The sequence below is a fragment of the Aulonocara sp. 'chitande type north' Nkhata Bay genome, linkage group LG6, assembly GCF_057382095.1.
Source record: "Aulonocara sp. 'chitande type north' Nkhata Bay isolate Kocher_YH1m ecotype deep benthic linkage group LG6, A_spYH_male_GT1.1, whole genome shotgun sequence".
NCBI classification, from domain to species: Eukaryota; Metazoa; Chordata; class Actinopteri; order Cichliformes; family Cichlidae; genus Aulonocara; species Aulonocara sp. 'chitande type north' Nkhata Bay.
The window spans coordinates 44,471,523-44,497,687 of NC_141349.1; the positions used below are offsets into that span (position 1 = coordinate 44,471,523).

Here is a 26,165-nt window from a genome sequence, read left to right on the forward strand (position 1 = left end):
AGGAAACAGTCACCGGAGAGCCAACAGAGCCCCTAACCGGACATGACCGCTACCCCGGGTTGAGCCCCCCAAGGAAGATGCCTCCAGGGAACCCCCCGACGCCCTAAGCCTGTCCCTACCCCCACACCAATCACAACAGTGAAGGCGGGACCAAACTATGATCCCCCACCCCCACTAGGTGATGGAGCTGATCAAAGGAGCCCAGAGCAATTGATCGGATGTGGTGGCAGAGGCTGTATCAAGACTAATGTAATCTAATAGATAATTTCTATATTGGTTAGAATTAAGATTATTTTTATTTTTCCAGTTCATGAGGACTGTTTTCTTGGCTATGCATAGGGCAGTGAAAACCATATGGGCGATATTCTTTTCTGAAGTGACATTATCTAAGCTGCCCAACAAACACACTAAGGGGGAAGTTGGAATGTTACATTTCAGACACTTCGATAAGTCTTCACATATCTCGCGCCAAAACTTCTGAACTGGTGGACAGAACCAAAGAGCGTGGATATAATTGTCCGGTGAATTGGTTTGGCAGTGTGAGCAGTTGTTGGTAGACGTAAAGCCCATCTTGAACATCCGATGACCTGTATAGTGCACTCTATGTAATATTTTGTATTGAATTAATTGAAGACTGGGATTTCTAATTAGATGAAAGGTTTTTAAGCAAATCTGAGACCAGAAGTTTAGGTCTAAGTTAACTGATAAATCCGCTTCCCATTTTGCAATAGGAAGTGATATTGATTCATCTGTTTTAGAAAGCATTCTGTATATTTTGGATAGTAATTTGGGGGTTTTAAGAGTAAGAAATTGAACCACACTTGGTGGTGTTTGTAGTTCAACTTGACCCGGTTTAAATTTCTTTTTTACTATGGATTTAATTTGTTGATATTCTAAAAATCTTTTCTTGTTGATCCCATATTGTGTAACTAGTCTGTCAAATGAAATAAATTCTGTTCCTTCTAGTATATGTTCTAAATATTTGATTCCTTTATCACTCCAATCTGAAAAGTTTATCATATTATTGTTTTGTAATATGTCAGGGTTGTTCCAGATAGGTGTACGTTTGCATGGGATTAATGAAGACGCCGTCAATTTTAGAAACTCCCACCATGCTGTCAGAGAAGAGCTGATGTTGATGCTTTTAAAGCATTCATGTCGTTGGATGTTTGAGCTGATAAATGGTAGGTCTGAGATCTCTAGATTATTGCAGAGTGCTTGTTCTACATCTAGCCAAGGTTCATCTAAGAGGGTATGTTTTAGCCATCCTGAGATAAACTGAAGCCTGTTGGCTAAGAAGTAGTGCTGAAAGTTAGGCAGTTCTAGTCCTCCTTTATCCTTGGTCTTTTGTAGTGTTTTTAAGCTTATACGTGGGGGTTTATTTTTCCAAAGGAATTTGGACATACATGAATCTAGAGATCTGAACCAATCTTGTGGCGGTTGGATCATCTTCTCAGCAGTAAGAGGAACAGGAACCGACAGCTGAGCCAGATTTAATTTCACCGTCACTGGAAATGAGTCTTATTCATTTTTGAGCCTCTGTAATAAAGAGCTGTTTTTCTCTGGACTGTCCTCATGTGTATAACACAAAACTGTGTCGCCACATGGGGTCAGCAGCAGGAAAGTTTCAGGTCACCAGAGATAAGGTCCAGCGTGAACTCTCGATTTGAACTAGACAGAAATCACACATCAGGCGTGACTCGCTTCCTTTCTCCTGTTAACTGTCTGTGAAGTTTGCTTTATTCTCTAGTGATAAGATTTAGAGATGCACAAAATGCACAGTCAAAAGAAAATCACTTAAAAGATGCAGTTTATGCAGAAAAATAAATCTGAGCTTCAGTTCGATGATTGAGTCTAAATCTGAAGATCAGAATGAAAGAAAAGAAACATCCGTACAACACTGTGTCAGCCGTTATGTGATTTGTAGTTTAATGCACATTTACATCTAAACTCAGAACCACAGAAGCAGGCCAGTAATCTGATGAAATGAACATGTTTATGATGCAGAATGTCACAGGTCGTCTGTATTATTCACCATCAGTCCATCCATCCGGTCCATTCTAGCGATTACATTCGCTGTGGCGCCACCAAGTGCCGACAAGTGTTCAGTGCAAGCCAGGGCTTTCTCCGATGTCTGAGGACTTAACCAGACTCGGATCGGTCTAAACTACCAGACGAGAAAAGAATAATAAACATCTGTTCATGTGTGTCAGTGCGTGTCCTCACTGGAGGATCTCCCTGCTACAGAGAACACAGAGACACCGAGGAGTGATTGGACAACCAGAACCCAGGATACACAGGTTCAGTGAATGTGGTGTTGAAGGTGTGGAGGTGGATCAGTGAGTCAGAGGAGATTCTGTAGAAGTGTAGCAGATGTGAAATGGTCGACTGCGTTGTGACAACAGACACGGACTGGCTGGAAACAGGGTTTATTCCTATAAAACAGAGTGCAGCAGCAAAATCAGTGTCACACACAGCGGCAGCAGGCTTCTCCTCACCCAGTGTGGAGTCCGTACAGCTCTGCTTGCATCATATAAAAGAAAATACAACTTATCAAAATAATAATTTTCACAACCGCCACTTCAAAATCAAATATTACAGTGGGGTAAAACAGAGACAATTATGGAATCACTAACAATAACGTATAACATTCAAATTCCCATTAAAATAGGTCAATTGCATAATACATATTCAAACAACTTTTTAACTCTTCCCAACATGGCTGAAGATACTGCTCAGAGCACAGCCTCGGGACATGAGCTCATTATACACATAAAACAAAAACTACACATTTACACATACCTATAAAACAGAGTGCAGCAGCAAAATCAGTGTCACACACAGCGGCAGCAGGCTTCTCCTCACCCTGTTTAACACAAGTCAGTTCCACACAAACGGATGATACAACAGATAAAGCGCAGTTCCGAATATCATTTTTCTCACTCAAAGCGATTGAAAACACTTTGAGAGCTTTTAACCCTAGGAGCCAATACTTAACAAAGACAAATACACCGAATTTATATGGATAATTTAGTACAGGGAGAAGAGCTACAGAAAGCGTGCCTCACCAGTGTGGAGTCCGTACAGCTCTGGCTAGGAAACCCCACACCCGCAATGTGGCCGCAGGTGGCGTTACACTGATTAATGTCCCACTTCAACAATAACACACGAAACCTTAGTTCCACAAAAATAAAGTTCACACAATAAAAAAAGTATAACCTATGTACAATACAGTTTTGAGAATGTTCACAATTCGTACATTATATCTCAGCTACATACTCCCCCCTGAACTTCTCAAAACCCGTTAGGTAAGGGTGAGCAACTGAGCGTCACATATAACAATTCGTAACTGTCAATGATCTGGAAATTCACTACCCGGTGATACGTGCAACAAATATGTTTCCCAACTCATGGGGAAAGTAAACAGAAGAAAGTTGGCCAGACCCCCTAATGTTTACTCGCAAGAGAAAGTGCCTTATACACTATCCTGAACAAACAACACGGTAACAGCTACTATATGATGAATAGTACTCTGAGCTGAAGACAATCTCAAAATAGGTGTTAACATCTGACATGAAAATCACCCAACATATAAAACAAGTAGCCCTCACAGAAACAAGTTCTTGGCAAAGCTGCTCACTACATTGCCTGTTTGTAGGTTTCTTTGCTTCATAGTCTGGATTAACCTATTCACAGGCTTCACTATTCGACCCACTCTCGTCCTGATCTGGCCTGCTGCATTACTTGGGGGTACACCACCATGTTTCACGAGGCTCCCAACCTCGCTGACTGGCTGACTTTCAGGGTAACTGATACTTGGTAGTGTTCCCTCCTCAACTGGGGTAGTGCAAGCCCTGCTGTTGTTGTCATCATCTACTTCAGGGTAAGCAGCTACTTCACTACTGGCACTGTCACTGTCCTGATGCTCCTCATCATCCAACTGCGCATGGACACTGTCTCCAATACTGTCACACTCTTGGGGTCCTCTAGGAGCCGGGACACAGTCATCCGTCATCTGAGCCACCCAACAGGCTGTGCGTTCAGTACAATCGTCCTCAGGATCAGCGACAGGGGATTCTCCATCAGATTGACTCTGCTCCTGGCCGAGTTCTGATTCACTGGCAAAAGACATCTCTGGTTCGCCCTCGGACTCTATGGGCAGGAAATTAGCCTGCAAAAGCAAGTTCCTATGGACAACTTTCTCCTGTCCACTCTTGACGTTCCTGATGCGATACGTGTGGCATGTGGGGTTCTTGGAGATCACAGTGTAGATGGTCGACTCCCACCTATCAGCTAACTTCCTACGACCCCGTTCGCCCTTGTTTGCCAAAAGGACACGATCTCCTTCCTCAATGTCAACACCTTTCTGCTTTTTGTTGTACAGGTCTGCTTGACGCTGCTGACTAGCTCCGGTGTTAGTCTGGGCCAATGCGAGTGCTTCTCTGAGGTCATCTCTCATCCTTTTTACATAACTGTCATAGTCTGTTACATCATTGTCCCTTGCAACATTGTGAAACATGACATCCACTGGTAACCTGGGGATACGCCCGTACATTAGGAAGAACGGTGCGTAACCAGTGGACTCATGAGCGGTGCAGTTGTAGACAAAGGTCAATGTCTGCAACATCTGAGGCCACTTGTGCTTCTCCCTCGGAGGTAGGGCTCTGATCATATTTCCCAAGGTCCTGTTAAACCTTTCGGTGTGACCGTTACCCATAGGGTGGTAAGGTGTCGTTCTTGACTTCTGCACCCCGGCCACCTGCAGCAGCTCTTGGATCAACTCACTCTCAAAATTGGCGCCCTGGTCTGAATGGATCCTTTGAGGGAAGCCATAGACACAGAAATATCTGTCCCACAACTGGCGCGCAACTTGTTTTGCCGTCTGATCTGAGCACTGGAAAGCATGGGCCATCTTGGTGAAATGGTCAGTCACTACTAGAACATCCACACTCTTGCCCCTGTGATCCTCTGCGGACCAGAAGTCTATGCAGACGAGCTCAAGAGGACCGGTAGTTTTAATGCTTTCAAGAGGAGCCCTCCCCTCAGGCTCGAGTGTTTTGCTGACAACACAACGTTTACAGCACTTGACATGCTCGCGAATGTCATGCTCCATGTTGATCCAGAAAAATCTCTGCCTGGCTAGGTACAGAGTTCTGCTTTGGCCCTGATGGCCAGCATCATCATGGACACCTGACAGGACTTGACTGATTAATGTGGATGGGGTCACGTACTGATGGCGCTTTTTGCTAGTGAGCAGGTCTTTGCTCACTCTGTACAGGATACCATCCAACACTTTCAACTTTTCCCACTGTTTCATCGTCTTTTGCGCTCTGTGCGACAGGTGAGCTCTTTCTCTACGTGATGGACGCCGACCACGTACGACGAACGGAATGACTTGAGACAGTGTCACATCTGCTCTCTGCTCCTCCTGTAGCTCCTGGAGCGAGAAGGCAGACAAGGTGTTCTGGCCTAGTGAGGGAAACCGATCTAGCTCTTGAGTCAACCAGGAGATTGCTCTCTGTTTTGAGCCTTGGTCCCACTCAGCGTGGCCTGCGAAGACTGCGGAAACTTCATCATTAGTCAGGGAACAACACCCTAGGCTCTCTGCAGGGGCCAAACGCTCAACACTTTGGTGGTTGGCACTGAGCCTGAATGCATCCTGAACCGAGATTTCTTTGACCTGTTGCGACTCCTCTAACAGGGTTGCATAGGGTTCAGTCATGAGTCTCTGACTAACACGGTTGTGAACGAATGGCTGCCTGCTCAGTGCATCTGCAACGACATTTTTACTGCCAGGAATGTACTTGATGCTGAAGTCGTAGGGGGACAGCTTTGACACCCACCTCTGTTCACATGCATCAAGCTTGGGCTTCGTGAGAATATATGTTAGGGGGTTATTGTCTGTCCAGACGGTAAAGCTATGCCCCTTCAACCAGTGGCTGAATTTGTCACAGACAGACCACTTTAGCGCCAGAAACTCAAGGCGATGGGCGGGATAGTTTCTCTGTGCACGGGCGAGGGCCTTGCTGGCAAATGCAACGGGACGTGCTTTACTCTCGCCCTCTTGGACTTGTGACAGCACAGCACCCAAGCCGTCCTGTGAAGCGTCTGTCGACAAGATAAATGGTTTGTTGAAATCAGGGTGAGCAAGCACAACGGAGTCAAGGAGTGCAGCCTTCAAGCGTTCAAACGAGTCAACATGCTCCTTCTTCCAATCACTTGGGCTGAGCCTCCGGAAAGAAGCAGCACCTCGGGCATTTACTTTCTTTCCTTTAGGAGCGGCAGTCAGGGTAAAAAGGGGTCTGGCAATCTTAGAACAGTCCTGTATGAAGTGTTGGTAATACATTACCATACCCAGAAACGACTTTATCTTCTTCTGGGATGGCGTAACCCCGTCCTCCATCATGAGATCAGCCTCTGAGATAGCGGTGATCGCCTTAACCTTGTCAGGATCGGTCGAAACCCCGCCTTCAGTCACAACATGGCCCAGAAATCTCACACTCCTTCGGAGCAGATGACATTTTTTGGGGGCCAGCTTCAGTCCATGGGCACGTAGTCTGCTAAACACAATCTCCAACCTCCTGAGAGCCTCTGCTTCATTGGGTGCATAAACAAGCAGGTCGTCCAGGTAACACAGCAGGGTTAGGAAATTCTGGTCGCCAAATATGCCCATCATGAGACGCATGAAGCTCGCCGGGCTGTTGCACAGGCCTTGGGGGAGTCTGTTAAACTCGTAGAGCCCCATTGGTGTTGTGAAGGCCGTTAGCTTTTTGTCCTCCTCTGCCATCTCAATATTGTAGAAGCCAGAGGTGAGATCCATGGCACTGAAAATTGCGTTACCTCCCAGGGCTGCCAGACAGTCTGACTGGTGGGGCAAGGGATGGGCATCCTTGACTGTGCGTGCGTTCAACCAGCGGTAGTCCACGCATATTCTGAGATCTCCATTCTTCTTCCACACCAGTACCAGTGGGGACGCCCACTCACTGTTGGATTTGCGGATCAGCTCTCGCTCCTCCATCTCTGTGAGCACCTGTCGCAACTTGTGGTACTGCCCTGGAGGGACGCGCCGATAGGGAAGTCTGAACGGCCTGTCGTCAGACAGATGGATGCGATGGACAAAATCCTTTGCCAGTCCACAGTCCAGCTTACCCTTGGAAAAGACATCCTCATACCTGTGGATCAGTTGCAGTACCTGAGCCTTCCAGTGGTCTGAGACTTCACAAGAGTCGAGGTCTAGGTCCTCCAACCCCATCTTCTGCAAGCTGTCACGCAGGCTAGGGCAGGAGGGAGGGCTACTCTGTGCGTCGCTACACACTGTCTGGCTCTGGACCCTAAGGGTCTCACTTGGGTTTTGGTCAGAAGCCACTTCGAGATCTTCAACAGCTACACAAGCGGAAGCATCTGCTACCTTAGCGTTTCGTCTCAATGTGATAGGCTTATCACATGTGTTCAGGATTCGAACAGGGACCCACCTATCGCCACTCATAGAAACCACAGTTCTACAGACAATGACACCTTTTTTATGAGTTTGCGATTTTGGTGGTTCAACCAGAATGGCGCTGCCCTCGGAAAGGGGTGATGACGCTGGCAGTCTGCCCCATACAAGGTGCTCTTGCTTGGGGAGTAGAGTCACTGCCTGAGCTAGTTTGACAGTGCCAATGACATCTGGCATTTTGTCACCCCTCCACCGGTTAATGCCAGACAGCATATTCAGAAACTGCACTATTTCAGGTGCTTCTGCTGATTCGGGTTTGCTCAGGACTTGCCAGAAATGGGGGGACAGCCTGAAGTGTCTGAGGAGGTGTTTGATAACATTTGTCCCTAAAATCAACTGATCTTTCTGACCGGGGACCACTAGGGCAGGCACTCTGAACGTACAATCATACACTTCCATTTTCAACTCGCATATACTCTTGGGTTTAACCTGAACTCCACCACAGCCCACTAGCACAATGTCGGTACGAGTGTCGCTTAATTCCAATGCGACCCCAGCGCTCTTTAACTCTCGCTCCGCCTCTTCGCTCAAGGTACACGCCATGGAACCTGTATCAAGAAGGGCCTGCAAAGAGACTTTGTCATTCACCAATGCATTCGTGTAAAATAGGCTGTCTGCCTCATCAAGTCTTACTATATTCTGGGAAAGTACAACAGTACCAGGTGGGGCACACTTCAGGCTTTCTTTGTATACAGTCTGTATGTCATCACTGGGATTGAGGGTTTCACACTCTTCGCTCACACTGTCCCCTCTCAAGTGCAAGCACCCTAGTTTCCCTGGGGATTATTTTGCTGGGTAATGGGTTCAGCTGCTCTGGGGCAGTCTTTCCTCTGATGCCCAACCTCCAGGCAACCTAGACATCTCCTCTCTCTCATGCAGTGAGTGCGCGTGGAATGTGAGCTATTGCCACAAACCTGGCACGAAGGGAACCTGGCTGAGGCTAGAGGCTGTGGTCTAATTACGGGGTGGACAGGCTGGTTGGAGCGCTCTAACACCCTCTCCAGCATACTGAGCACGCGGTCTAGAGCACTTGGGTCTGAAGCGGCAGCTCCAGCAGCCTTACCCGGGCTGTCCTGGGAACATTTTACTGTACCTACTTGGGCATGGTTCAGTTCAAACTCAGGCGACTCGCTTGTGGTTGTCGCAGTGGCCACGAGGAGGGGATGGGGTCTGGCAGAGCCCAGGCTCTTCTTTTTTGCATGACACTCTCTTTGGTGTTCATCAATGGCTTCCTGAACCTCCATTACTGTCCATTTACTGATGGGCTTACATTTGAAAACACAGGCGAGGCTGGGATCAGGACAATTTCTGATAAACATCATGGCTATCTCTGCCTCCATGTTCTCCATTTTGCCTCCCTGACGCTGTAAATGCTTGTCAGCTGCCTCAGCAGCGATATTAAGCCTCACCCAATAGTCTACTGGGGTCTCTTTTGCAACTGCTTGGGTGGCATAGAAGTCAGCCAGTGGTTGACAGGAGCCAGGACTATCACTAAAATAACGCCTGAGTATGGCATAGATGGTCTCAGGGTTGGTCACTACACCAGAACATGAGTTACTTTTCAAACCCACCTTAACAATGTTTTTAGCTCTGCCGAGGAGGTGGTTTAAGACTTCATCCACCTGCACGGCTCTAGACAACCCTCTCTTCTCTAAGTACACTTCCATCATGTCTATCCACTCATGAACAGAGTACTTATCCGCATCATCACCTCTGTACATAGGTGGGTCTTTGATATCTTGTCGGACCACTAAGTTCACTTTGGAGAGGTCGAGAGTGGTGTCAGGGCTCTTAACTTTGGGGGACTCGGCTGGAGCTGTCTGGTTTGGACCAAGTGGGACTTGACTGGATAGTAGCCGGCTAGCGATTGATTCACCTATCTGGGTTCCCAATTCACCAATGAGCTCACGTAGCTCTTTGTGTGTGCTGTCGTCGCTCAAAGCAGGGGTTGAGGACTGGCGCTCATGAGCTTTATTTCGAATAATGTCATCTGACTCTGCTGGCTCATCACGCGACATTATAGACCTGTCTCTCACTTCATCTGCCCCAGACAGTCTCCAACCTCTCCCAGCGACTGGCGTGAAAAGGTTAAAGGAGTCTTGGCCCCTACCAGCCATGTTGCTTACAGGAGGTTAGCAATAACTACAAAGGGGATCAGAAACAAAAGGAATACAAAAATACCTATCACTCAGAAAAATACAACACAAGTAAACACGGCTCAGTTAGACTCTAACAGGTGTAACTGGGAGAAATGCCTACTAACAGAACACTGGAAATTTTTTGCTGACCCACAGAATAATTTTACTTATATTACAGGTGTCGGAAGTGTTCAGCTCAACCTCAGCGATCGGCAGCGGCTGATCAGATGCATCCGGGTCACGGCACCACTTTTATGTAGCAGATGTGAAATGGTCGACTGCGTTGTGACAACAGACACGGACTGGCTGGAAACAGGGTTTATTCCTATAAAACAGAGTGCAGCAGCAAAATCAGTGTCACACACAGCGGCAGCAGGCTTCTCCTCACCCAGTGTGGAGTCCGTACAGCTCTGCTTGCATCATATAAAAGAAAATACAACTTATCAAAATAATAATTTTCACAACCGCCACTTCAAAATCAAATATTACAGTGGGGTAAAACAGAGACAATTATGGAATCACTAACAATAACGTATAACATTCAAATTCCCATTAAAATAGGTCAATTGCATAATACATATTCAAACAACTTTTTAACTCTTCCCAACATGGCTGAAGATACTGCTCAGAGCACAGCCTCGGGACATGAGCTCATTATACACATAAAACAAAAACTACACATTTACACATACCTATAAAACAGAGTGCAGCAGCAAAATCAGTGTCACACACAGCGGCAGCAGGCTTCTCCTCACCCTGTTTAACACAAGTCAGTTCCACACAAACGGATGATACAACAGATAAAGCGCAGTTCCGAATATCATTTTTCTCACTCAAAGCGATTGAAAACACTTTGAGAGCTTTTAACCCTAGGAGCCAATACTTAACAAAGACAAATACACCGAATTTATATGGATAATTTAGTACAGGGAGAAGAGCTACAGAAAGCGTGCCTCACCAGTGTGGAGTCCGTACAGCTCTGGCTAGGAAACCCCACACCCGCAATGTGGCCGCAGGTGGCGTTACACTGATTAATGTCCCACTTCAACAATAACACACGAAACCTTAGTTCCACAAAAATAAAGTTCACACAATAAAAAAAGTATAACCTATGTACAATACAGTTTTGAGAATGTTCACAATTCGTACATTATATCTCAGCTACAGAAGGACAGCATGCCAGCAGGCCAGTCCACGTACACTGCTATTCTGTCGAGGACAGAGGAGGAGACGCGTGTTCCTCTGTTATTGTGCATTGCATAGAACCCAACATGAGAGCACCTTAGACTCCACGAGTAGTTATTGTCTCCAAACCGAACCCTCTGGAAAGTGTTTCTGTTTTCTCTGTAACTCACTGCTATGTCAATCACTCCTTCCCACTCCACCTCCCAGTAACAGCGACCAGTCAGTCCACTGGTACACACCATTTGCACAAAGGAGTGAAACCTCTCTGAGTGAAAGGGATATGGCTGCTCTTCCATCACACGTGTCAGCTTCCTGTTGTTGTCAGATAGTTTGAGGTTTCTGTGTAATGTATTTGTGTCCGGTACAAGTGCACAGAAATCTGATGGAGAGAGGAAACAGCAAACGCTTTATCGTCTGAAGCTTTTACGTGCTGCTTTATTCACACGCTGACTGTTAATAAGAGGAAAAGTTAAGGAGTTTATTGTTTGGATCTCCAGTCAGACTGAGAATGAATGCACACACACACATTTCTGATTTAAATAAGTGAACACACACTCACACTTCTTTAGACCGGGTCTCAGCCTCTGCTCTCCACAATGTTCCAGCCTGGAGGAAGAAACAAAGTATGATTAATATTAGGGTTGTCAAAATCAACGTGGATTCGTCACGATTAATCCGATTAAAATTTTTAACGCAATTAACACATCTGCAGCGCTGAATGACTCAAAATCCCTGAAATGTCTCTGTCAGCGCATTTGGGGCAGTTTGTCCAAGTAGAGTTACCTTTGCACATGTGCAGTAGATCTGGTAGTGACGGGCAGCAGAACCAACCAAATCAATATGGATGATGACAAACAGCACACTGGCCCTCTTGTGGGAAATTTGAGTATAAAAAGCAACAAGACGGAGCAGTCGACCGACATAAAGTATTGTGCACATTGTGCACAATACTTTATATATTCTCAGCTTAGGGCGATCGTGGCTCAAGAGTTGGGAGTTCGCCTCGTAATCGGAAGGTTGCCGGTTCGAGCCCCGGCTCGGACAGTCTCGGTCGTTGTGTCCTTGGGCAAGACACTTCACCCGTTGCCTACTGGTGGTGGCCAGAAGGGCCGATGGTGCAATATGGCAGCCTCGCTTCTGTCAGTCTGCCCCAGGGCAGCTGTGGCTACAACTGTAGCTGCCTCCACCAGTGTGTGAATGTGTGGATGACTGGGTGTGTAAAGCGCTTTGGGGTCCCTAGAGGGGACTAGTAAAAGCGCTATACAAATACAGGCCATTTACCATTAAAACATTAACGCGGAGCTTACATTAGTCAGAGATGCTGCTAGCACTTTGGCTAGCGCGTCCCCTCATAGAGCGTCGGGAACTCAGTAAGTCTACCTCGGACAAACTGACTGACACAATTACCAAGTGAATTGCAACAAACTGCAGATCTATTAATATTGTTGAGGACACAGGCTTTACAAAGGTGTTGCAAGTTGCCTCTCAAGATGCATTTCACAAGTCTCCAACAAGAAGCACAATAATGTCAAAAATTCATCAGCTGCATGAAACTGAAAAGGAGAAAAACACAAGCCTTTAGCTTTAGCTGTAGCCAAACACGTCGCCCGACAGGAGACTGCTGGACTTCTGTCAGTAACAGTAAGTATCTTGGTGTTACTGCTGCTGGGAAGTAAAGTCATTTGCATTGAGAATAATGAAGACAGAGGAGAGGAGAGTTTTTGATCTTAGTCAAAAATCTATCCATCAGCTTCAGCGTGTCCAGAACTCTGCTGCTCGTATCATCACCAGGACTCCTTCTATGCACCACATCACTCCTGCTCTGCAGCAGCTTCACTGACTTCCAGTTAAATACCGCATCAATTTCAAGATACTTTTGTACACGTTCAAGGCTATCCATCATCTCTCGCCTTCATACCTCTCTGACCTGGTTCAGCTCACCATCCCTTCTCCATGTCTCACATCCTCCTCCTCTCTTTCTCTTTCCGTCCCTTCCCCCAGCTAGCCACCGTGGGGCGCAAGGCTTTCTGCTGCTCTGCCCCCCATCATCCCTTCCTCCTGAGATAAGAAACATCACTTCCCTCCCTCTTTTTAAATCCAGACTCAAAACTCACCTGTTCACATTAGCCTATTCCACATACATTTGTCCATCCTGCTACTTTAATTTATTTTATTTATTTGCTCAACGTTTTATCCTTATTATGTTTGTTCCTGTTATTGCTTGTGTACAGTGTCCTTGAGTGTTTTGAAAGGCGCTTTCTTAAATAGAATGTACTATTATTATTATTATTGTTATTAATAATAATACCAAGTACCGAGGTAGTGAGTAACTATGTAAGCTGATAACTAACCTTCTCAGTTATTTTGCAGCAGTGTTGAAAACATGACTGAAATTAATGTAATGAGTGAGGACAGGGACTCAGCTCATCAGTTTACTGTCAGTCTGCACTGTTGGAGCAGAGTTGAAAGGCGTCAGCCTGCCAGTGTGCTGTTCATACCAGAGAGTTTCAAGTCTCCACTGAGGATCCTTCAGCCCAGCAGAAAGAAGCTTCACTCCTGAGTCTCCTGGGTGATTGTAGCTCAGATCCAGCTCTCTCAGATGGGAAGGATTAGAATTCAGAGATGAGGCCAGAGAAGTACAGCCCTCCTCTGTGATCTGGCAGCCTGACAGCCTGGAGACAGACAGACAGACACACACACACACACACACACACACACACACACACACACACACACACACACACACACACACACACACACACACACACTATCTTAGCTTTTATTTTTCAATCGTTATTTTGTTGCAACTTAAAAATATAAAAAATAATGAAAGGAGTATCTGTGTATGAGTTTGTCTTAGTATAATGGTGAAAATGCTAATACAGAACTAAAGGATAGGATTTTTTCTCTATATATTTACATAATATATAATAAGTGGATTGTATATCAAAATAAATGCACACAACATGAATATACAGGGTGGGCATTTATATGGATACACCGTAATAACATGGGAATGGTTGGTGATATTAAAGTCCTGTTTGTGGCACATTAGTATATGTGAGGGGGCAAACTCCTCAAGATGGGTGGTGACCATGGTGGCCATTTAGAAGTCGGCCATCTTGGATACAACTTTTGTTTTTTCAATAGGAAGAGGGCCATGTGACACATCAAACTTATTGGTAATGTCACAAGAAAAACAATGGTGTGCTTGGTTTCAACGTAACTTTATTCTTTCATGAGTTATTTACAAGTTTCTCTTTGTTCACAGCCATTGACATGTCGAAGAGGTTAACACGTGAGGATCGAAATTGTGTTGATATCTGGTGAACGCAGTAACCGGGTCATTGCAGCAGATTTCAATGCAAGACACCCTACGAGACCACCCATCTCCCATGCTACAGTTAGCAAACTGCTTGCTAAGTTTCGTGAAACTGGTTCAGTGTTGGATTTGCTAAGAGTGGCATTAGTCGAACATCCCTTTGGCGGATATTAGCTACTCACAAATGGAACCCTTACAAACTCCAGCTACTGCAGCATCTCAGCGAGGATGACCCAGATCAGCGCACAGAATTTGCAGAATGGGCAAAACAGAAATTGGAACAGGACCCTCAGTTCACGCAGAAGATTTTGTTCAGTGATGAGGCAAACTTTTATGTGAATGGTGAAGTTAACAAACAAAACCACCGCTATTGGTCTGACACTAACCCACATTGGATGGATCCCTCCAAGACTGCTGGAACAACAAAAGTGATGGTTTGGTGTGGTATATGGGGCACAATGATAGTGGGTCCATTCTTCATCAATGGAAACCTCAAGGCCACTGGATATTTGAAATTGCTACATGATGATGTGTTTCCTCTTTATGCACTGAAGCTGGCACGTTCCCTGAGTTTTTCCAGCAAGATGGTGCACCACCACATTATGGGTGCCAGGTCTGAGCATTCCTAGATGAACAGTTTCCTGGAAAGTGGATTGGTCGTCATGGGCCAGTTGAATGGCCCCCAAGGTCTCCCGATCTGACCCCCTTAGACTTTTATCTTTGGGGTCATCTGAAGGCAATTGTCTATGGTGTGAAGATACGAGATGTGCAGCACCTGAAACTACGGATACTGGATGGCTGTGCTGGCATTTCTCCTGTGGTGTTGCTATCAGTGTGTGCAGAGTGGGAGAAGAGGGTTGCATTGACAATCCAACACAATGGGCAGCACATTGAACACATTTTATAAGTGGTCAGAAACTTGTAAATAACTCATGAAAGAATAAAGTTACGTTGAAACCAAGCACACCATTGTTGTTCTTGTGACATTACCAATAAGTCTGATGTGTCACATGGCCCTCTTCCTATTGAAAAAACAAAAGTTGTATCCAAGATGGCCGACTTCTAAATGGCCACCATGGTCACCACCCATCTTGAGGAGTTTGTCCCTTCACATATACTAATGTGCCACAAACAGGACTTTAATATCACCAACCATTCCCATGTTATTACGGTGTATCCATATAAATGCCCACCCTGTACAATAACTAAATACAGATATAGAATACACATTTGAAATTAAGAAATATATACAGGTTATGAGAGCGTGGGGAGGAAAGAACATGATGTGCGCAGTGCTTTTACTGAATCAAGTGTCCAAAGTTATTGTAGCCTGAGTAAATACTCAGGTGTGTCATTGTGTGTTAACTGAGCAGTGAGCAGGGTGAGGGAGCATTGTTTTGCTTTATTTTGTTGTTCCTAGGGCTATGCTTTTCTGGACAGAGATCTCAGATGTTGTTCCTGGATCTGCTGGAGCCACTCACCTAGCTTGGGGGTCCCTGCACCTAATGCTCTGATTACCACTGGGACCACTGTTACCTTCACCCTCCACATCTTCTCCAGCTCGTCTCTCAGCTTCTCATGTTCCTCCCTAATGTTGCTATAAGATAACCTTTATTAGTCCCACACGTGGGAAATTTGTTATGTATGACTCATTATAGCTAAATGTATTAACAACTACTGTGTCCCGTTGGATAGCTGTCACCCTTTTGTCTGTCTCTGGACGTCCCACAGGATCTCAGCTCAGTCATTCTCAACCACTCTAGGGGGCATATCCCGATTCAACCTCGGGACGTCCAGGCCATACTCGACACAGATGTTCCTATATGCTATACCAGCGACTTGGTTATGGCGTTCCATGTATGCACTCCCTTTGCATCTCATACCCTGCTGTTATGTGCTGGATTGTCTCAGGGGTATCTTTACATAGCCTCCACCTGGGGTCTTGCCTGGTGTTGTCAGTGTGCTCAGAGGTTATTCCTGTGCTGCCATGATTAGTGCCTCTGTGCTGTTTTTCCATGATGGCTACTGTTCTTTTTCCTCTTGTGTCTGTGAAGGTTCTCAGTCCTCCAGGTCATCGTAGTCTAAGGAGCTTGGAAAGAAAAGTGTCTGGACTTCCTTAACTTCTTAGTTACATTCAGCTGACTCCTCAGGACTTGCCTGACCCTCTGCAGGTACTTGGTGGTTGCAGCTTTCCTAGAGACCTCTTCACGGTTCCAATTTGCCTGTGGTGCCCCAGGTACTTGTGACTGTCCTTACTATCTGGTAATGTAATCTCCTCACTTCTGACTACCTTCCCTCTCTTTGTTACTATCCGACTACACTTCTCTAATCTAAATGACATTCTGATGTCGCTGCTCTACATCCTAGTGGTATGAATCAGTCGATGTCTTCTCCAGTCCTGGCATTCAGCTTGATGTCATCCAAAGAGAGGAGGTGGCTAACAATTGCTCCATTCTGTAGTCGGTATCCGTAGCCTCTCTTGTCAACGATCTGGCTGAGGTGGTTCAGGCCTATGCATAACAGCAGTAAGGACAAAGCATCTCTTTGGTAAATCTCTCACTTTGTGGTGTAATTTGCTTGAAGGTGGCCTAAGGTTCCTGTTGATCTTATATAATTCTAGTACAGGAGCTGAGGCAGGATGGGACTTTTCCCTCCTGATAATCCTTGAGGATTAGGGCTATCAGTTAGCCATTCTGGGTGTGTCTCATCCATTAGCAGCAGGTATATTTGTGCTGCTAGACACATGTGGAATGCTGTTAGTGTCATGTCAAGGGCTGGTACTGTCCATCTCTTCATACTTGAGACTCTTTCTTGGATGTCTCCCACTGTGATGGTTACTGGATCCTGTTCAGGGAGATTGATATGGTCTGCTCTTAGATCCACTAGCCATTGAACATTGTTGTTATAAGTTGAGTCTTCTCCCATATGGTCTTCTAGTATTCCTCAGTCTCCAACTTTGGTGGGGCTGCTCTCAAATTGTTTTCCTGCCATTGACACTACACATCAGTGGAGAACAGTTGGTTTATTCTCCTGGCTTCCAACGTTCTCATATACCTCTTCAAATGGGTAGCTGTGAGTCTTTGCTTAGCAGTTCCCAAGGCCTCAGGTATGGCCAGCTTTCTGTGCTTCTTAGTCACCCATTTCTTAATCACAACTTTCTGCCACGAACTTCTGTGCTATCTTGATTTTGGCTGTTCAAGTTGTAGCCAAGCATCTCAAGAATGTCACCCAATCTAGGAGGGTGGGGATGATGACGACCTGATGGCACCCCCTTGCCGTAGCACTTGTGTTGTACATCATCAATCTCTAAGGAACACTAAACTACCAGTTGTTTTGCCATTGGTCCAAATGTTGGGTGTCAAAGAATGGGTGTCCATAGGATCCACATCCACTTCATGTAACCCTTTGAGCTGGAATTACTTTCCATTCCAACAGGTCCCCATTCTCATCCCTTGTTCACTTATGGATTCTTGTTCCACTTCTCGTCAATGTATCCTAGTTCCTCTGCACCTGACACAGACCTTGTTAATCCAGGTGAAATCTGACATAGGATGTCTTCAGTGCACTTTCTACATGTTTCCTCTTACTATTCAAATCGACATCCCTCCTAAAAACCTTTCTGTGAAACCCATCATACTTAACATTTAGTATTTTCTGGGTCTTAATAAGTTCTCTGAGGTCATCCTTCATATTGTCCAAGGACATCACATAATGACAGTGGAATGGTCAGCTTATATTTCCTCATCTCTCTCATCACCAGCTCCGGAGCTAACTCATCTCTCAGCCCAGTTGTCTCCTCTGTAGCTCGTCAATGATAACAAGTGCTGTTCCATGTAGTATCACTGACATGCTCAGTACCGTAATTTAGTCTTGTGTGTAAACACTGGACTCTAAAATAACAAAAAAATGAAAATCCCAGGAGTAAAAAAGAAGTGACAAATAACAAAGCAACAAAGCATGGAAGAGCTACTGTAACTGCTGTGACTCAGCAAGGCAATTTAGTGGTTAACCAAAGCACTCTCATAGGTATTGAAAGTTTGCAAAGATGCAAACTTACAAAGAAAATAGTTAGCAGTTAGGGGTTAGATGTCCTTTGCCACAGTTATTAGTGAATGGATTAGAGCTATATTTTAAAACAATCTTCTCAAATAATCTTAGAAGGTATTGTGAAGGCTGAAGTCAACTCTTGTACTGTTTTAGAGTAACAAAATGAGCCGATTTTGCCAAACATAGTTCTGGAGCAATATATAAAAACAATGACAGTTTCCTCCTGTTTGCAAGGGGTAATCTTCTTACTTGAGAGTCTCTAGTGCACAGTCAGAATCCTTCAGTCCAGCAGAGAGTAGCTTCACGCCTAAATCGCGCAGATCGTTGTTACTCACGTCCAGCATTCTCAGACTTAACACCTGGGAGCTGAGTACCAACGACAATTGGTGGCAGCATTTCTCTGTAAGACCAGTTTGATTCAACCTGATGAAAAAAACAAAATTTCTTGTAGCCTTAGTTTTTATAATCAAGGTAAGTACAAATAGTGCAACAGAGCACTACATAGATATTTCACAATGTGATCTGACCTGAGCGTCTGTAGGTTAAAGTGATGATGAACCATTCCATCAGAGAGTAGACTCACTCCTGAATCCTTCAGGTCATTGTTACTCAGGTCCAGGTCTCTCAGACTGGAGAACTGGGAGTTGAGAAATAGTGAGAAGTCCTGGCAGCATTTTGCTGTGAGATTGGTTTGATTCAACCTGACAGAAAGCAACGAACAGCAATAAATATACTTGCATTTAATTCAATTCAATTCAATTCAATTTTATTTATATAGCGCCAAATCACAACATAAGTCGCCTCAAGGCGCTTCATAGATACAGAGAAAAACCCAACAATCATATGACCCCCTATGAGCAAGCACTTTGGCAACAGTGGGAAGGAAAAACTCCCTTTTAACAGGAAGAAACCTCCGGCAGAACCAGGCTCAGGGAGGGGCGGCCATCTGCTGCGACCGGTTGGGGTGAGAGAAGGAAGACAGGATAAAGACATGCTGTGGAAGAGAGACAGAGGTTAATAACAGATATGATTCAATGCAGAGAGGTCTGTTAATACATAGTAAGTGAGAAAGGTGACTGGAAGGAAAAACTCAATGCATCATGGGAATCCCCCGGCAGCCCATGTCTATTGCAGCATAACTAAGGGAGGATTCAGGGTCACCTGGTCCAGCCCTAACTATATGCTTTAGCAAAAAGGAAAGTTTTAAGCCTAATCCTGAAAGTAGAGATAGTGTCTGTCTCCTGAATCCAAACTGGAAGCTGGTTCCACAGAAGAGGGGCCTGAAAACTAAAGGCTCTGCCTCCCATTCTACTTTTAAATACTCTAGGAACAACAAGTAGGCCTGCAGAGCGAGAGCGAAGTGCTCTAATAGGGTGATATGGTACTACAAGGTCATTAAGATAAGATGGGGCCTGATTATTTAAGACCTTGTATGTGAGGAGCAGGATTTTGAATTCAATTCTGGACTTAACAGGAAGCCAAAACAGGAGAAATCTGCTCTCTCTTTCTAGTCCCTGTCAGGACTCTTGCTGCAGCATTTTGGATTAGCTGAAGGCTTTTCAGGGAGTTTTTAGGACATCCTGATAATAATGAATTACAGTCGTCCAGCCTGGAAGTAATAAATGCATGAACTAGTTTTTCAGCGTCACTCTGAGACAGGATATTTCTAACTTTAGAGATGTTGTGCAAATGGAAGAACGCAGTCTTACATATTTGTTTAATATGTGCGTTGAAGGACATGTCCTGGTCAAAAATGACTCCAAGGTTCCTCACAGCGTTACTGGAGGCCAAGGTAATGCCATCCAGAGTAAGAATCTGGTTAGATACCATATTTCTAAGCTTTTCAGGGCCGAGTACAATAACCTCAGTTTGATCTGAATTAAGAAGCAGAAAGTTAGCGGCCATCCAGGTCTTTATGTCTTTAAGACATTCCTGCAGTTTAACTAATTGGTGTGTGTTATCTGGCTTCATGGACAGATAGAGCTGGGTGTCATCTGCATAGCAGTGTAAATGTATGCTATGTCTTCTAATGATGCTGCCTAAGGGAAGCATGTATAATGTAAACAGAATTGGTCCTAGCACTGAACCCTGTGGAACTCCATAATTAACCTCAGTGTGTGAAGAGGACTCTCCATTTACATGCACAAACTGGAGTCTATTAGATAGATATGATACAAACCACTGTCCACCTGTTTGCAGTCAGACAGCATTAATTCCTATACAGTTGTGTTTATGAGTTAAAGTATAAACAAACAATGATGATAAATGATAAACATGGAACATAATCCACTGCAGCATTATAATACAACATTTCAGCTTACCTGAGGCTCTGTAGTGTACAGTGAGGAGTCTCCAGTATTGCAGAGAGCAACTTCAGACCCAATCCCTGCAAACTGTTGTTACTCAAGTCCAGTTCTCTCAGATTGGAGGACTGGGAACTGAGAACTGAAGACAAAGCTTCACAGCTTCTCTCTGACAGATTACAGCCACTCAATCTGTAGAGGAAATAGTGATGCTGTTTATATGCTATAAAAAACTACTGTAGTAATTATAAAATGAATAATTATATTATTGTTTGAACAAATTTCCTCATGAGATATGATGACTATTAGTTTTACATCATTTAAATAATTTAACAAAAACTAGCACCTGTGATGCCATTGCAATATCTGGTTATCTGTGCACCTACAGAGCTTTGGTGGAGGCTTTGACCACTGGCAAAAGCCTCAAAAAAGCTTCTTCTGAAGCAGAAGCAGAGTACTTCTTCAGGTCAAAAACATGCAGATGTTCTTCTGATGACAGTAAGATGAAGACCAAAGCTGACCACTGAGCTGGAGAAAGTTCATATGTGGAGAGGCTTCCTGAACTTAGATACTGTTGGATTTCCTCTATTAAAGAACGATCATTTAGTTCATTCAGGCAGTGGAGAAGATTAATGTTTCTCTCTGGAGACAGATTCTCACTGAGCTTCTCCTTGATATACTGGATTGTTTTCTGGTTGGTTTTTGACCGACAGTCTGTTTTTTTCAGTAGGCTCTGTAGTTTATCCTGATTGGTCTGCAGTGAAAGACCCAAGAGGAAGCGAAGGAACAAGTCCAGGTGTCCGTTTGGACTCTGTAAGGCCCTGTCAATCGAAATCCTGTGGATCTTCTTTGAAGATGTTTTACTTAAAAGCAGTTGAAGATTGCGCATTGAGGGCTGTGGTGAAAGCATCACATTTTTGTTGCTATTTATAAGCGACATCCTCACATAAAGAGCAGCCAGAAACTCCTGAACGCTCAAATGGACGAAGCTGAACATCTTGTCTTTCCCTTTCCTTCCTCGATCTTCTTTGAAGATCTCTGTGAACACTCCTGAGCACACCGAGGCTTCACTGAAATCAATGCCGCTCTCTCTCAGATCCTTCTCATAGAAGATCAGGTTGCCCTTTTCCAGCTGCTCAAAGGCCAGTTTTGCTAATGACTTAATGTATTGAATGCTCTTCTCTGGGCCATACTTTTCTTTTGTCCGATCAATCTGAAACATCAGGAACTCTGCGTACATCTCAGTCAGAGTCTTGGGCAGCTCTCCTCCCTCTCTGGTTTTCAACACATCCTCCAGAACTGTTGCAGTGATCCAGCAGAAGACTGGGATGTGGCACATGATGTGGAGGCTTCGTGATGTCACGATATGGGAGATGAGTTTGTCAGCCTCCTCCTTACCTTTGACTCTCTTCCTGAAGTAGTCCTCTTTCTGTTGGTCGGTGAACCCCCTGACCTCTGTTGTACTGCTGATAAACTCTCGAGGGATCTGATTGGCCGCTGCAGGCCGTGTGGTTACCCAGATGCGAGCAGAGCGTAGCAGTTTCCCATTGATGAGTTTCCTCAGCAGGACATCTGTTTTAGTTGCCTTTGTTACATCGACAGAGCGAATGTCTTCAGAATGAAGGTCGAGATGAAGGCGGCTCTCATCCAGCCCATCAAACACAAACAGAAGTTTGAATTTACTCTTGTCATAGTTGGTGATTCCTGATGACTGAACATCTGTAAAGATGTAATTAAGAGCCTCCTGTGGGATGCCTACAGTTTCTGGGATGCATTCATGAATGAGCTCTGCCAAACTGAACTTTTCTCCCTTCAGAGGATTCAGCTGACGGAAGGTGAAGGGGAAAATCAGATGCACATCTTGATTGGACCTTTGTTCAGCCCAGTCCAAAACAAACTTGTGAACAAGGAAAGTTTTTCCAATTCCTGCGATTCCATTGGTCATCACTGTTTTGATGGGTCTGTAGTCTCCTGAAGGATGTTTGAACATGTCTGTGGGTCTAATAGGTTTCTCTGGCTCTGCTGGCTTCCATACTTTGTCAATCTGCTGGATCTCATGCTGTGTGTTGATATGTACATCATACCCAGCTGTGATGTACAGCTCTGTGTAGATATCAACCAGACGCTGTTTATCTTCTGCCCAACCTTCTTGGGTGCACATAAACTTGTCCTGGAAGTTTGATTGAAGTATTTGCTGGAAAAACTTGATGGGGCGAGGCTCTGGTACTGGAACCACCACATCTGTATCAAACATGAGGGGAAAAATACAAAGTGTGCTGTGTATATTTCACGAATACCCATGTTGTTGTTGGAAGCAGTAAACAAAAAGTTCCATAAAGTTAAGCTTTCATTGTTCAGAGGAAGATCAATAATACAACAGCACTGGTAAAAATTAAAAAAAAAAAAAGTTAAGCCAGAGTTAAAATGTCCTCAGGTTACTGAATTTAGTGAATCCCTGGCCCTGGATCCAGCCCTCTGGATGAAACTACTTGCTAGGTGTAAGGAACCTATGTTGTCACACAGCAAGCAGGTAATGCTCATTATGAGGTGGCCTCACTTCCTTGTGACAATTAAAGCCCACGCAGCAGATGTTGCTGCATTGCAACAGCAGTTTACTTGTGTATTCTCCCCTCTGCCCTCTGACCATCCTCATAAAATACTTCTGTGATCTCAGAAGGACCTGACACAACTCCGTAACTGTGGTTTGTGTTTTTTTATTGTTATCACACAATCTGCTTTATGTCACTTTTTGGGACCTTCCAGTGCACGCTGCCCTGGCTCCAGTGCTCTCCTCCAGCAGCAGCCTCCTCTCCAGGCCTGGTTGCTACTGAAATAGGGAATGCAAAATGCTCACTGGCTGTGCAAAACCAGCCTCCCTGACACCAAACCATGAACCTGCTGCTCCACTCCTCCCCTGCAGCTGAGCCACCAACCACACAGTGCCACCCCCCCACCGCCCAATTTGTGCCGGGGAGCCATCTGGCCTAGCCGGTCTTGAGACGCGGACAGGATGCAATAGCTGCTGTTTAATCCATCTGTGGCTGCACATGCTCACAACCCAATTGGTACCCCAGAAACTATACGTCCCTCCGTCCAACCACACACTTTTTCGGGTTGGCCGTGAACCCCGCCTGCCTCAGAGACTCCAGGACCACTACCACCCGCTGCATATGCTCCGCCCAAGTGTCACTATTGATGATGATGTCTTCTAGGTCGGCTGCAGCATATGCAGCATAAGGACGCAGCAACCGGTCTCTGAGACGCTGGAAGGTGGCAGGGGCTCCGAACAAGCCGAACATTAGTGTAACGTACAAACCGTAAAGAGTAGAGAAGGCCCTTTTTTACTTTGACTCTGCAGACCAGGCAATCTGCCAGTAGCCCTCGGTTAAATCCAGCATCGGCATGGGATAAGCATCAAACTGTGACACCTCATTCACCTTGCGATAGTCTATGCAGAACCATATAGATCCATCTTTCTTCACTACCAGAACTATGGGGCTACACCAAGCGATGTGTGACTCTTCTATTACTCCCAGCTTCAAAACCTCCGCCAATTCCCTTTGCATGATTTGTCTTCTGTGCTCCAGTAACCTGTAGGGTCGTGAACGGACCATCACGCCAGGCCGCTTGTCAAATTGATGCACCATAACAGTCATACAGCTGGGTAAGGGGGAGAACACATTTGCAAAATGCTGTTGCAATGCAGCAACATCCACAACATCCACATCCACACCTGTGTGCAATGGTCATCACAAATGAAGGGAGGCAGGAATGGTGGAATCTGGAGTCCAACCAACGATCCCAGTTGCGTTCATCTTCGTGAACGAACTTCCGAATCATGGACATTAAGGTCTTATTCAGCCGCTCCACCAGCCCATCATACTGAGGGTGGTAGGCTTAATGCCCTACAATTCGTAAAGCTAGACATCTATGAAGTTCTTTGGTCAGTCAGTATCTTTTTCAGGATACCGACTCAAGAGATGACCTGAAATAGCACCTGTGCCACACTTAGCAGAAATGGTGTGCAGTGGCACTGTTTGTGGATATTGCCTTGCAAATCCACCAGAACTAACACAAAGCGATAGCCGTGTGAAATGGCCCGATGAGGTCCATGCCAATGCGCTCAGGACCTCCATTAATGGTAATGAGTGTAACTGGAGCCGTTGGGGTCTCCCGAGAAGGCCCCACTGACTCCTCCGCTGAGCACCACACAGACCTCGCATGTCCCTACCGGCCGCGATTGCATACTGACACACAGTCCAATTAATTTACCGAACCTGGGCCAATCCGTCCGCAAAATTAAGGGGTGCGTCATCCTGCCTGTCACACAGCTTACCATGGCAGGATATTTAAAAGTAAAATGGGAGGCGGACTCTTCAGCTTTCATGCCTCTCTTCGGTGTTGGGTGCTCTCCACTGACTGTGCCAGAATAAAATACGAATAGTAGACAGCAGGAATAAATAACAAACAAGAGAAAGTCACACACTGGAGAACAAATGCTTGGAAGTAGTGCAAAGAAAAGACTCTAGAGTCGGGATTGTTGGGGTGGTGGGTGGAGGATAGTGTTTGTTAGCAGTCTGACTGGCCCAGGGGAAGAAGCTGTTGGTGAGTCTGGAGGTATGGGACCTGACTGGCCTGAGAGGGCAGCGGGTCAAATAGGTGGTGGGCGGGGCTCGCCTGTGATGCCCCTGGTTTTCCTGAGACAGGAGGATCTGGAGATGGCCTCCAGGGGTGGCAGAGGGCAGCCAGTAAGTTATTTGGGAGTTGTTAATGACCCCTGTGCAGCCTTCCTGTTTTCAGTTGTGGCCCCTGAGTACCAAACACGAGGCAGGAGGAGAGCACACTCTCCACTGAGGAGGAGTAGAAGCTTCACACAGGGTAACTATGTGCGAATGCTGTTTGTTGATTACAGTTCAGCGTTTAACACAATAGTGCCCTGCAGACTGTTCACAAAGCTGAGGGATCTGGGACTTAACAGCCGTCTGTGTGCATGGGTGTTGGACTTCCTCACTGGCAGAACTCAGGTGGTGAGGGTGGGCAGGTGCTTCTCCAACAGCATCACCATCAACACAGGAGCACCTCAGGGATGTGTCCTCTCGCCACTGCTCTACTCCCTCTACACTTCAGACTGTGTGGCCACCCACGGCTCCAACACCATTGTGAAGTTTGCTGACGACACAGTGGTGTTGGGTGCCATCTCCAACAACGATGAGGCGGCCTACATGGACGAAGTGAAGAATCTGGCATCGTGGTGCCAGGACAACCACCTCCAGCTGAACGTCAGCAAGACCAAGGAGCTGGTGGTGGACTTCAGAAGGAGTCAGCACAGAGACTACAAGCCCATCATCATCAATGGAGCTCCAGTGGAGAGGGTGCAGTCCTTCAAGTATCTCGGTGTCCACATCTCCTCAGACCTGACATGGGCTGCCCACATTCAGGTCCAGACCAAAAAGGCTAGGCAGCGCCTGTATCACCTACGACAACTGAGGAAGTTCAGGGTCTCTCCAAAGATCCTCAGGATTTTCTATACAGGCGCTGTGGAGAGCATCCTCACACAGAACATGACATCGTGGTTTGGGAACAGCTGTGTGAAGGACCAAAAAGCTCTCCAGAGAGTGATCCGTACAGCAGAACGCTGCTGCAGGATTGCTCTCCCCCCGCTTCAGGACACCTAC

General features: G+C 45.6%; 1 protein-coding gene across 5 annotated transcripts in view; it reads right to left on the reverse strand.

The window, feature by feature from the left end:
• Positions 1 to 1,751: 1,751 nt before the first annotated feature.
• Positions 1,752 to 26,165, reverse strand: part of LOC147328676 (NACHT, LRR and PYD domains-containing protein 3-like) — a 29,825-nt gene continuing 5,411 nt past the window's right edge. For 2 of the 5 annotated variants that reach the window (XM_086297135.1, XM_086297134.1), the window contains exons 4-10: positions 20,877 to 22,731; positions 20,509 to 20,682; positions 18,715 to 18,888; positions 18,437 to 18,610; positions 13,317 to 13,490; positions 11,378 to 11,424; positions 10,791 to 11,197 (exon numbers count right to left, since the gene is read on the reverse strand). In XM_086297135.1, the coding sequence (XP_086153261.1) occupies positions 10,791 to 11,197; positions 11,378 to 11,424; positions 13,317 to 13,490; positions 18,437 to 18,610; positions 18,715 to 18,888; positions 20,509 to 20,682; positions 20,877 to 22,731 (3,005 nt within the window). Of the gene's footprint in view, positions 2,357 to 9,520; positions 9,525 to 10,790; positions 11,198 to 11,377; positions 11,425 to 13,316; positions 13,491 to 16,179; positions 18,031 to 18,436; positions 18,611 to 18,714; positions 18,889 to 20,508; positions 20,683 to 20,876; positions 23,194 to 26,165 lie in introns of those variants that run through there. The other 3 variants (XM_086297138.1, XM_086297139.1, XM_086297136.1) reach the window with 3 other exon arrangements.